General features: G+C 32.5%; 2 protein-coding genes across 4 annotated transcripts in view; both read right to left on the reverse strand.

Annotated features, from left to right (window-relative positions):
* Positions 1–330: 330 nt before the first annotated feature.
* Taf9 (TBP-associated factor 9) lies at positions 331–1372 on the reverse strand. Its single transcript, XM_075290092.1, has 3 exons — positions 1140–1372; positions 945–1081; positions 331–880 (listed from the first exon to the last, which is right to left on the reverse strand). Exons 1-3 carry the CDS (start codon positions 1294–1296, stop codon positions 407–409), a joined length of 768 nt encoding a protein of 255 aa, XP_075146207.1. The 5' UTR covers positions 1297–1372; the 3' UTR covers positions 331–406.
* Positions 1373–9743: 8371 nt separating this feature from the next.
* The window catches only part of RhoL (Ras-like GTP-binding protein RhoL), a 36984-nt gene continuing 33424 nt past the window's right edge, over positions 9744–13303 (reverse strand). For all 3 annotated transcript variants that reach the window (XM_075290094.1, XM_075290095.1, XM_075290093.1), the window contains exons 2-3: positions 11058–11303; positions 9744–10872 (exon numbers count right to left, since the gene is read on the reverse strand). In XM_075290094.1, coding sequence (XP_075146209.1) covers positions 10549–10872; positions 11058–11291 — 558 coding nt within the window. In that variant the 5' untranslated portion in view covers positions 11292–11303 and the 3' untranslated portion in view covers positions 9744–10548. The remainder of the gene's footprint in view (positions 10873–11057; positions 11304–13303) is intronic.

Below are 13303 nucleotides of genomic sequence, written 5' to 3' on the forward strand. Positions count from 1 at the left end.
AATTGTATAGCAATCATCGCAATTATAAAACTACGTGAGAATGGATTTTCTATTTTTTTATGAGTCGTTTTGCTTTAGAAAGTTTTGATCACTAAGATTCGTTTTTCCGAATTTCAAGAACATGGAAATTCGATTTTGAGATTAGAAAAAGTCGAAGATTTAGTTCGACCTAAAATCTTTCGCTATGTGTGTGATATATGAAACTTATTACGGTATTATTTGTTATTCTCTTTTTACAACAGTTCTTCCATTTGTCATTTATACAAAACTTTATTGGTCACACTTGCCCATGATAGCTTTTGTAATCTATAATAAAATTTACAATTAAAATTTAATTGAAGACATGAGTATATTTTTCAAAATTCTTTATAATTGTTGATTCCTATCTTCATTGTTTGCTTATATTCTATGGTACAACTTCAAACTCGTCCTCATCGCGTTCTCTTTTCACTCCCGAACCCGATGGAACTGTTGTAACTGATCCTACAACTGTATTCTCTGCATCAATTTCCATTTTCACTTCGCCCTCCATTAAACCTGATGCAGACCCGGAGCTGCCAGAAATTCCTTTACTATCCACTGGAACAGTTTTGGCACTAAACTTTATAACCGGCTTAGGTATTGTGACAACTTGACTTTTTGGTGTTAGGACGGTTTGTCGCTTTAGGGATCCTGCACCAGCACCAGGTTTTACTTGTGATTTTATTGTACTACGGCCTTCTAGAGCAGATTTTGTCATTTTCTTTGCTTGATTGGCAGCTCTTAGCTTATAGTTACAAGCAGACAAACAATAACGATCAGGTGGTAGACGTAATCCACAATGTGGTTTGATGGCTGGTAAAGGCATGCTGTTACGTACTTCGGCCAACTTGGAAATTACCTATTGATAACATTGGCATAAATAGAATCTTAGCTCATTATTTGTATATTATAGAAGCACTTACATGTCTTGGCGGTGGACAGGTAAAAGCTTTGTCTAACACCACTTCTGTGGCCAGTTTGACATCATCCAAATCGATGGTTTTCTTGCGAGCATGATTAGCAAAAACTTTTGCATCATCTAAGATACAAGTCACATAACCTGTAATAATTAACTTTCATTATTTTATTATACGAATTTTAATATTTCGTTAACTTACGATATGAAAATTCCAACAATTGATTTATAACTCTTGGTTCGTACTCCTGTATTCCCAAATCTTTTAAAATTGACATAATAACCTGAGCATCTTTGGGAACATGTTTTACTTGTGTATTTATTTTAGTTTTTTCTACTTTCTCCTTTTCGTTGGACATAATTTGTTATAGATTTTCACAAATATTTATTATAGCTCGGCGTAAACAAAATTATGCTTCTTCTTTTTCTCCAATGACAATTGCTGGTTGTAAACAGTGATGGAAAACTGTTAGTACAAAATACGGTACATGACAAAAAATGAAAACGTAATTTTTTACCAGCATAAAGAAATAACATGGTGGATGCAGAGAAACAACTATTTAAAATCATTTTGTATGATCTCAGTTCGTGTACCTATGAAATTGTTACAATTCTTACAAATTTTTATTCTTTTTCTCTGAAAAGAGTAGCCCGTTATTATAGTCCTGCTTATGGCAAATTCTTTTCTCATAGAATATGTGCAAGTTTTTTGCATTTTGACCGAAACACGACTTTTTTACTTTATTTTATAAAAAAAAAGTTTTCTAATTCTGTTTTGCACAGTGACAAATTGAGCTGTAAATACAGCTCTTCCGACAAACGGGGGTGCTGCGACCCTGCCAAATTTTTTTGAATTTGACGACACTTCTGAGAATACCCACCACGTCGAAAACAGTCGTATACAATATCCAAAACTCGTCACAAAAGTGCCGTCACTATTGAGAAGTTGTACCAGGCCAAGTTACTACAAATATATATCGCATGTATGCAATTATTAGGTGCCTTTTTAGATAAATTTAGAACGACGCCAATTGTTTAGATTTTTATTAATTTGAATATAAATTTATAAATTATTATAGGTATAACAATTAAACGAATAAAAACACATTGAACATAATGCCTTAAAAAAGGAATTGTGTGGATTTATAAGTTGCAATTCTTCTATATACGGCAGATGTTCCAGAGTCTATCAGTGTTTATTCTTGATTGGAGGCAGCGTGTCTGGAAAAAATATCTGAAAAACGTTATCCCATTTGGAAAGTCGAAAATTGTTCGCCAATATATCTTTCACAATTTTAAGCGTAATAACTATGTTCACTGCAATTCATTATCGTTTTTATTTAAATAATGTATAATGAGGTAGTTGCGCTTGGTGTTTCACAAAATATGTAATGGCTCTTGTAACAATAGGACTGTTTTCTTTTAGCACTGGATATGCTAAGCCGTTAAGGACTAAAAGAAAACAGAGTATTCGTTTATCCAGGACATCTCCAAAAATATGCAACACTGTCATCAGCTGTTTAAAAACAATCACAGAAAAGAAGTGAAATCTTGCTTTTTTAATGTATGAAATGCTCACCCAGAAAACAAATTCGTTGCCTCAACCGAATTATTTGCCAACCGAAGCAGGTGGTTCCATCAACTATCAATGATATCTGTCAGCACAACTAACATTTGGCAATTGTAACTACATCCCTGCCAACATTTTTTGAATTTGGGGGCGCTTCTGAGAATCCCCATTACGTCGAAAACAATCATATACGATATCAAAAACTCGTCGGAAAAGCGCCGTCACTATTGAGAAGTTGTACCACGCCAAGTTACTACAAAAAGGTTTCGCATGAGTGCAATTATTAGGTGCCTTTATAGATCAATTTAGAACGACGCCAATAAGAGACCCTCCAACCAATCAGAAAAAGCACATTTTAAGATAGTGGTAAAAGAATCATTGTGGTCGAGTAAAACACGTTTGTTTAGATATTTATTAATTTGATTAATCATTTACAAATTCTTAAAAATATAACATTTATACCACTATCACATCACATTTAACATAATTTTTTGCATTAATGATGATGTAGAGTTACAAGTAGCGAGTTACATGTTGCAGCGTCTATCAGCCAGTGTTTTTATTCGATGGAGGCAGCGTGTCTGTAAAATATTTGAAAAACAATCACTTTATTCCATTTGGAAAGTCAAAAATTGTTCACCAATATACCTTTTACAATTTTAAGCGAAATAAATATGTTTTCAGAACTTTATTTTCGTTTTTATTTAAATAAAATATAACAAGCTGGTTGCGCTTGGCGTTTCACAAAAAATAGAATGGCTCTTCTAACAGTAGTGATGGCAAAATACTTTCATGTACATTTTGTACTTTTTGATATGCTTCCCCCATCACAGTTCTCGATAGTTGTGGTGACATTTACGAGTCTGTGGAAGCGATGAGGATGAAATGGAACTTTGAAATGCTGGCAGGGATGGTAGTATGTTGGATCAACTTTGCATTGGTTGTCACAATTTCATATTAATTGTTTTGTTTGTTGGTGCAACCGCCCTCGATTTTCTTTACTATTATCCTAACCAAATTCCAATATCAAATGAAAGGGCAGATTATATTGAGATTTTATTAATTTATTACAAGATTTACAATCATAATAAACTACGAAAATAAATACAAAAGGTGCTAACAACAAAAGCTTTTCATCTACATATATGTGAGATCAATTTACATTACAATTTACAATTTTTATAGGTAATGTTTGTATACCAATGACAGATGGTTATTAGGTTGCAATTATGTGGTCAAACTACAGAACCTAATTCAATATATACTTGCCAGAAATTTCTTCCTTAAGCCTCTAGATATAAATACAGATCGACTTAGACTCTTCCTGTATTCTTAATACAATAAAAAAAGATCGCTTTCCGTAAAAAGTATTTGTGTTTGTTGGTGTATGAAGCCTGCAATTTTTATGAAAACTTTTGTAATATTCCTTTTTATAAATCGGTGCGATACTTACCTGAAGGCAACTTCTTTTCTATGGGATAAACTTTCTTCAATGTATTGCGGACTATTATCAAGTGAATGTTGTTCCCCGTTTTGCAAATTTTGTAGCGTCATACCATTTACCATGTCGATGTTGATATAAATATTTATTTGTTGCAACAACTACCTTACGCCCGTTCTATAATTGAACTAAGATTTTATTAGTATACTCAACTTTTGGTTGTACCAACCATTTGTTGATTCCCATGATGTAAGTCTCACTATGCTGGTGGTTAGCTCAACAATTTTATGCAGCATAAAACCAAATTTATCGACATTGGTTATTGTAACCAATTGAATGGTTATGGGAATTTCGTTTTGATCCTGTGAACTTTTTTATGGTCGTGTTGAATGTATAGTGGGGAAAATAATCAAAACATTGTTCTTGTAACAAAAAATAAGTTACTGACATAATTTCCTCATTGTAATTATCGAATTACAACCAATCATTTCTCTGGGTGTGTATATTTCGTACTATTTGATACGTTTCCCACAGTTGGCGATTGTTGTAGTGCCTCTTACGAGTCTGTGGTAGCGATGAGGATGAAATTGAACTTTGAAATGCTGGCAGGGCACAGGCGGTTCTCTTTTATCAATGCCATCAATTCATTATTTAGCTCAATGATAAGAGACCTCATTTTATAGCCTGATTGAATGGCGTTTCACATTACGTTGAAATCACCGAAACACATATAGTGTGAAATGAAAATAAATATAGTGTGAGCCTCCCTTACCCATTCACAATATTAGCTTCGTTTGAGAATGCGATAATTTTTGATAATCATCACAAATCACTGGAAGTCCCTTCGGATATCAGAAATAGGCTGTAATTTTCTATGCAGAACAGTGCTGCTGCTAGTGAAAAATTGAGTGAAGTAGATTTTGGAAAAAAGTGGAGTAGATTAAATAAAATTGAAGTAGCATACATTTTTGAAAACAAAACAATAGAATTCATTTTATTATACCCTCCACCATAGGATGGGGGTATATTAACTTTGTCATTCCGTTTGTGACACATCGAAATATTGCTCTCAGACCCCATAAAGTATATATATTCTGGGTGAAATTCTGAGTCGATCTGAGCATGTCCGTCCATCCGTGCGTCTGTTGAAATCACGCTAACTTCCGAACGAAAGAAGCTATCGACTTGAAACTTGGCACAAGTAGTTGTTATTGATGTAGGTCGGATGGTATTGCAAATGGGCCATATCGGTCCACTTTTACGTATAGCCCCCATATAAACGGACCCTCAAATTTAGCTTGCGGATACTCTAAGAGAAGCAAATTTCATTCGATCCAGCTGAAATTTGGTACATGGTTTCAGCATATGATCTCTAACAACCATGCAAAAATTGGTCCACATCGGTCCATAATTATATATAGCCCCCATATAAACTGATCCCCCGATTTGGCTTGCGGAGCCTCTAAGAGAACCAAATTTCATCCGATCCGGCTGAAATTTTGTACATGGTGTAAGTATATGGTCTCTAACACCTATGCAAAAATTGGTCCACATCGGTTAATAATTCAATGATTAAAACCGCTATGTTCATCGTAAAAAAAAAAAATAAAAAAATTAAAAATTTTAAGCAGAACAAAAAGTGAAGCAGATTTTTGGAAGAAGGAGTGACGAAGTAAATTTTGTGAAAATGAAGCAAAATACTTCGATTGAAGTAGTAGCGGCAGCACTGATGCAGAACATCTCATCAATATCGCCAGTGCTGCCGGGTTGAATTTATGCCAGGTTGAATTTTCTTCGATTCACAATAGCTATTTATTGTGAATAATTTATACAGTAACATGAAATTATAAGCAAAGATATGTAAAAAACAAGTAAGTAAAGTAGAAAGTCGGGCGGGGCCGACTATATCATACCCTAAACCACCATTACAGAATTAGTAATCATATGCATTTGTGGGGTAACATATAGGTCTGGGAGATAAACCGCAGTTGCATATTTAAGAAAATTAAGGGGTACATGTCTATGGGTGCTTTGTGTCAATCTGACTATAGCCATAGATAAATTAGATAATAAGATGGCGAAGTTGGTTTTCAGAACTTTCATAACAGAGGGCATTGAGTAGCTGAGATAAATTTAAATTATCTAAAATCATGCCGTTTGCTTCATTTTTTATCTAAAATGTCTTGCCGCTTTTGTTTGTTTATCAGCTTCGAGTCTCTGCTGCCTCTCTCGAATTTCATTTTTATTTGACACAAGAGGCAAATGTTGTCTTGTCAACTAATCTAATTTTTTCATATTCGATATTCAAGAATTACATTTTCCTTCATTCACAGAATATTGAAAAGCCTCAATATTAGACCAATTTGCCTCAATGTGGGAGTATACTATTAAATATTTTTTTAATATATGGAACTAACAGTTAAATTTTTCGTTGTCTCACTTTTCTAGAGTACCTTCGATCATTACCATAGGATGGATGGATTAACACAACAAAATTGTGGTCTCACAGCCCATAAAGTATAGATATTTTAGATCGTGGTGAAACACAAAGTCAATCTAGCAAAGCCCTTCCGTCCATGTGTTTAAATCATGCTTCTTCCGAAGGAAAAAATCTACGGACTTGAAACATTCTATAAGTAGTTGCTATTGATGTAAGTCAGATGCTATGTCAATGGACCATATTGGACCACTTTTGCGTATAACCCACCCACCAGATTGAGCTGGCGCACACGGTTGTCAAAGTTAGTAGAATTCTACTGTTGGATGTTTTACTGTTTGGTAGAATCCTTGATGTGTTGCTAGATATTGGGAAATTACATTTTCCTTCATTCACAGAATATTGAAAAGCCTCAATATTAGACCAATTTGCCTCAATGTGGGAGTATACTATTAAATATTTTTTATACCCTTCACCACTACTGTGGTACAGGGTATAATAAGTTTGTGCATTTGCATGTAACGCCAAGAAGGAAAAGTCTGAGACCCATCGTTTAGTATACCGATCGTCTTAGAATTAAATTCTGAGTCGATTTAACGATGCCCGTCTGTCTGTCTGTCTGTTCATGTATTTTTGTGTGCAAAGTACAGGTCGCAGTTCAAATCCAATCGTCCTCAAATTTGGCTTGGGGTCGTTTTTTGGGACAAAGACAATCGCTATTTATTTTGAAAAAAACGGTTCAGATTTAGATATAGCTGCCATATATATCTTTCGCCCGATATGTACTTATATGGGCCCAAAAGCCAGAGTTTTACCCCAATTTGATTGAAATTTTGCACTAGAAGTACAATTAGTAGTAAAGTCAAGTGTGCCAAATTTTATTGAAATCGGTTCAGATTTAGATATAGCTCCCATATATATCATTCGTCCGATTTGCAGTCATATGACCATAGAGGAAAATTTTTTACTCCAATTTAGTTGAATTTTTGCACAGTGGGTAAAATTAGCATTGTAGCTATGCGTGCCAAATTTGGTTGAAATCGGTTCAGATTTAGATATAGCTTCCAAACTGAAGTGAAAATTTTTTGAATATTCATTTTGTATGTACACCCATTGATTCGAATGTTACGTCCATGTACGCTATGGTATTTATCTACGCCGCGCTGTTCTGCGCTGGCTTTAAAATTGCGCAAAGAGAGTTTAATGGTGTACACTAGCGCCCCCAACAAGTTTGACAGCTGTTCTCTCATTTCCACAGCACAAAGCTATATCTTATAGTCTAATTTATCTATGCTATAGCTCATAGTCAATGTTGCCAGGGAAAATGTTCGGCTTACCCTACAAGGACAAAAAAAGTTCCCTACTTTCCTATACATTCCCAAACAATTTTCCCTACTATATTTTTCGTTAAATTTAAAAATTTTACAAAACAAAAATGGTTCTAAGTACTTTATTATCTTAAACCATGAATATGCAACGTATATAACTTAGAATAAAAATTTGTATTACCACCACGGTTGCCACAGTTGGTAGAATTTTACTCAAATTAGTAATCTTTTTTGTTAAATCTCTATAAAAATAAAATTGTGGACAAAGTTTCTATAAACAAATTTTTGTGAGAAATTTTTCTATAGAAATAAAATTTTGACAATAAATTCTATAGAAATAAAATTTTGAGAAAAAATTCCATAGAAATAAAATTTTGAGAAAATTTTTTATAGAAATAATATTTTGAAAAAAAAAATTCTATAGAAATACAATTTTGACAGAATGTTCCATAGAAATAAAATGTTGACAAAATTTTCTACAGGAATAAAGTTTACCACACATTGTTAAAGATCAAGCCTTGCCGGCTTCTAATTTCCACCTCTAGAGCCACCATAATGTAAAAATTATTACAAATTGTGTTGAGTGAAAATGTCCTACATTGTGGCCCTACGCTAAAGACGCTAAATATTAGAAAAACCTACATATAGGGAATTTCCCCTACTTCTAGCAACACTGGCTTTGTATATATTGCGCCTACAGAGCTAGTATGCCACTAATATTGAGCCCATTATTAAAAAAGAGAAAATCGTTAAAGTAGTGTGGGTAATAAATACAAATTTGTAAAAATCGAGCAATATTCTTATGTAAGAGCTACAAGTACGTATAAGTACGATCGGCTAGTACATCAAAATTTGAAATTTGAGTAACATTGGTTAATATGTAAATAAGATTACTATGGCCAAATTTGGGAAAATCGAGCGATGCATATATATGGAAGCTATATCTAAATCTGAACCAATTTGCATAATATTTTGCGGGTTTGATTAATACCACAAAAGGTTACCTTGTGCAAGATTTGAGTAAGATCAGTTACGAAATGAGGCCTGTATGGTCAAACATAAGGTTATAAGGCGAATTTTTCAAAATCGGGCGATACATATATGGGAGCTATATCTAAATTTGAACCGACTTCGATGAAATTTTGCACATATAGTTAGTACTATAGATGACTGGATCTAGTCAACTTTTAGTAAGATCGGTTGATAAATAAGGGTTCTATGGAAAAATTTGGGAAAATCGGGCTATACATATATATGGGAGCTATATCTAAATCTGAACCGATTTCGACGATTTTTTGCACATATAGCTAGTGCTATAGAAGACTACATTTAGCCAAATTTGGGTAAGATCGGTTGATAAATAAGGGTTTTATGGCCAAATTTAGAAAAATCGGGCGGTACATATATATGGGAGCTATAGCTAAATCTGAACCGATTTCGATGAGTTTTTGCACATATAGTTAGTGCTATAGAAGATTATATTTAGCCAACTTTGAGTAAGATCGGTTAGGTTAGGTTAGGTATATGAGAGCTATATCTAAATCTGAACCGATTTGGATAAAATTTTGCAGACTTGAAGGGCGATGGAAAAGATTACCTTTTGGCAAATTTGGTGACGATCCGTTTGAAAAATCGCGCAACGTGACCCCATTTGTCGAAATCGGGCGATACATATATATGGGAGCTATATCTAAATTTGATCCGATTTCTTCCAAATTCAATAGCGTTCGTCCTTGTGCCCAAAAAACTCCCTGTACCAAATTTCATCAAAATCGGTTAATAATTGCGACCTGTGAACAACAAATACATAGACAGACGGACGGACACCAAGCGCTAGATCGACTCAGGAGGTGATTCTGAGTCGATCGGTATATATTTTATGGGGTCGAAAATCAATATTTCTGGTAGGCACATTTTTTGGCCGATCAAACTTATTATACCCCGACCACTATGTGGTTTAGGGTATAAAAACGGCATATGCAAAGGCATTTGTTACTATTACACTTTTTTTTTAAAGAAAATGCCATATATGTCTATCCTATGGAAAAAATAGCCCCAATATATTTTTCAATAACTCATATAAAGATCATAGGGCCATAGTTGCCATTGTTGTGTATATAGTGTGACTAGTTTATTTAATTTGAAAATTATATTCATGCATAATAAATGTTTTTCCATAAGTTTGTTTTATGTTTTATTTGTTTACCTAAAATATACAATAGTACATAACATACATACATAAAAAATTAGTGACCTACATATATAAATATTTATTATTTAAAATTATTTACTTATTGATTTATGATCGTTTTTCTTGATTTATTTTATACAAACATTGTTTATATTTTTCACATTTAATATATATAAACACAAATATTATTGGTTTTTATTTGCAAAATAAAAAACTTGGACGTATAGAAAACTTTGGTCAAATTACGAAAGGAATTTTTTTAAGTATATGATATGATTGTCAGAGGTTGGCTGAAACACAAGAGTATATAAATAGTTGCTATACATAATAATAAAGGCCTAGTTTTTTTTTTTTTGATTAAATTAGTTTGCCAGAATTTCATACTTATTCAATAGTCAATTTGTTTAAAGACAATACAATCGGAAATATAGATGAAATAAATGAAAAGAAAAACAAACAAACTATCATGTGAAACTATGTTTCAATTAAATAATAGATAATATGAAATAAAAATAAAAAAACATTAAGAACAATTATTACATTATGATTAGGCATTAAACAATTATTTGTTTATAAACTAAAGTATTTAAAATAAATACTTTTATATTTTCATCATGCGGCAGTCATGATGGTAGCGCCACCAACTACAGGAAATTACATTTGCGTGGTTTACTTTTTGGTTTCTTTTCTACCGCACGGACGGCTTCTTCGAATACATTTTCCAGATTCACCTTCTTTTTGGCCGAACATTCAACCCATGAATGGGCATGGATTTCCTTTTTTAGTCGTCTACCCTCTGCTGTGGTTACAAATTTTTCCGAATTGGCAACACGTAGATCGAGTTTCGTACCCACCAAGACAACAGGAACATTATTGGAAAAATGTCGTATTTCTGGCCACCATTTGCTTTTAATATTTTCAAATGAGGCACGACTACTAATGGAATAGCACAGAAGAAAACAGCTGGTCTGGAAATAAAAAAAAAAATAAAAATTTAGGAGGTTTAGAAACTAATAAAAAAAAAAAACAATCCATTCACAATAGTCATGTGCTCAAATCTGTTTACTACTTTGAATGGAACGCAGGGCAATGTTCTTTTTAGTTTTTACCCAGTACTAAGGACTATATTTTCCTTTCGTTTTATTCTACTTACATTTGGATAACTTAAGGGTCTTAATCTTTCATAATCCTCTTGACCCGCTGTGTCCCATAGAGTTAGACTGTACTCTTTGTCATCGACTGTTATTGTGCAGGCATGATTGTCGAAAACTGTTGGTATATATTCTTCGGGAAATTCATTTTGTGTATAGGTAATCAATAGGCATGTCTTTCCGACCATACCATCACCCACTATGGTGATTTTTAAGGGACGCACACTATTTGTCATTATGCTGGGTAACTGTAAACAAAAAAAAAAAAAAAAATATTAAAATAAAGTTTGTAAATCTAATTTTCTAAATTTCAGTAGAAAGTCTACTGTGAAATAGTTCATAGCAATTTAATTTAAAAAATCAAGCATAATCCTTAATACTAAGTTCTTTAGTGCGAAAACGTGATCTTAGTAGTAGGCTTAAGGGAAAACAAATTCATCGTGTCAAATAGATATCTGTCTGGCAGTTGGATGTATTTGGACGATGTTGCTGTAAGTGCCAGAACCTTTAGTAGATGTACCCTGAGTAGTGTTGCCAGTATTTTCCTGGCTCTTGTCCCCAACTTGGGATGTTTTCGTTCTAAAAAATCAATTTAAATTAAACTACGGCATAAATATGGACTAGATATTTATGCCGTAGAGAAGATCAATGTTTTCCATATTTTGAGGATGCGCTGTACTCTCTTTAAGCCCTTTTTAAGAATGTAAAAAACAGTATTTCATGTAAATTGTAAACCAGATATATATTATACTCAACAGATTCCCCACAAAAATGTCCAAATTTCTGGAAATTTCCCACCATATCTCTAATTCAAAAATTTCGTCCCCATTCACGAAAAAAATATCCCCAATTTAGGCAAAATCCTCAATACTGGCAACACTGATAATCAACTGGAATCGATGGGTTTAGCTTGAAATGCCAATAAAAGTTGTTTTCATGGTCGCCACTCGTACTAAAAATAATCTTACAAGATTTGAAGAAAATTTTACCAAAAATTTACCAAATTTAAAGATTTGATTTTGAACTTTTTAATCAAAATTTTTCCATTTTTTTTAGAAAATTTTGTCAACATATTATTTTTATAGAAAATTTAGTCAAAATTTTATTTCTGTAGAAAATTTTGTCAAAATTTTATATATACAGAAAAATTTTGCTAAAATTTTATTTCTATAGACAATTTTGTCAACATTTTATTTCTATAGAAAAATTTGTCAAAATTATAGTTCTATAGAAAATTTTGTCCAAAATTTTAGTTCTATAGAAAATTTTGTAAAAATTTTAGTTCTATAGAAATTTTTTTCAACACTTTATTCCTATAAACAAATTGTCAAAATTTTATTTCTTTCGAAAGTTTTGTCAAAATTTTATTTCTATAGAAAATTTTGTCAAAACTTTATTTTTATAAAAAATTTTGACAGAATTTTATTTCTTTAGAAAATGTAATGTAATGTGACTTTACCATAAAATATCTATATCTTTTTCTCTTCGACATGAATTCATTCACTTTGGCATGCATTTTCTGTTCATTGCTTTGAGACTATTGACCTTTTATCGTTACTTTTCTTTGAATGATATAACAACATTCAGTCATCAAAGTTCCTTTTGTACAATCATATATTCAATATTCCCATATGGGTTTTTGTACAGTGTTGCCAACTCCCCAAGGCCAAAAAGCACCAAAAATATATTATAAATTCTAACATACCACCTTCCGCCACAAAATCGAAAATTAAATGCTCTACTAAAAAAAAAAAAAATACTTCCGAAGATGTATTATAGAACTTTTAAGATCGAGTTTAGCTGCTAAAATAGTCATTTTTCACAATTACTTTTCTTTAATAATTAATTTTAAGGAATACAAACTTTGTGAAAATTTTCTTTTAACTATTCCCCATCAAGTCATAATAAAATTTGCAGCAAATATGCATAATTTTATGCCTTTTTTCCTGATATAGTTTTCGCTTTAGCGGCAAAACTCGAACATTTTGATCAGTGATGTTTTTCAACTTTCAAAATATTAATATATGGAAGGAGTCTATTGGTTATTTCAGTTGTGCGTGCTTTTGTGAATTTAATACAAACGTTTTTAATGACATCTTTACCAAATTCACAAATTCGACACTCATCGCTCGACTTTCCTACAGAATACCCTAAATAACAATATTAATTAAAAAATAATCTATACCAACTTCATTACAATCAAATTCTATATTTGGCAATAAATTTGATTTTCTTCGGCTCTTGAAAG

The sequence above is a fragment of the Haematobia irritans genome, chromosome 1 (genome assembly GCF_050003625.1).
Source record: "Haematobia irritans isolate KBUSLIRL chromosome 1, ASM5000362v1, whole genome shotgun sequence".
NCBI classification, from domain to species: Eukaryota; Metazoa; Arthropoda; class Insecta; order Diptera; family Muscidae; genus Haematobia; species Haematobia irritans.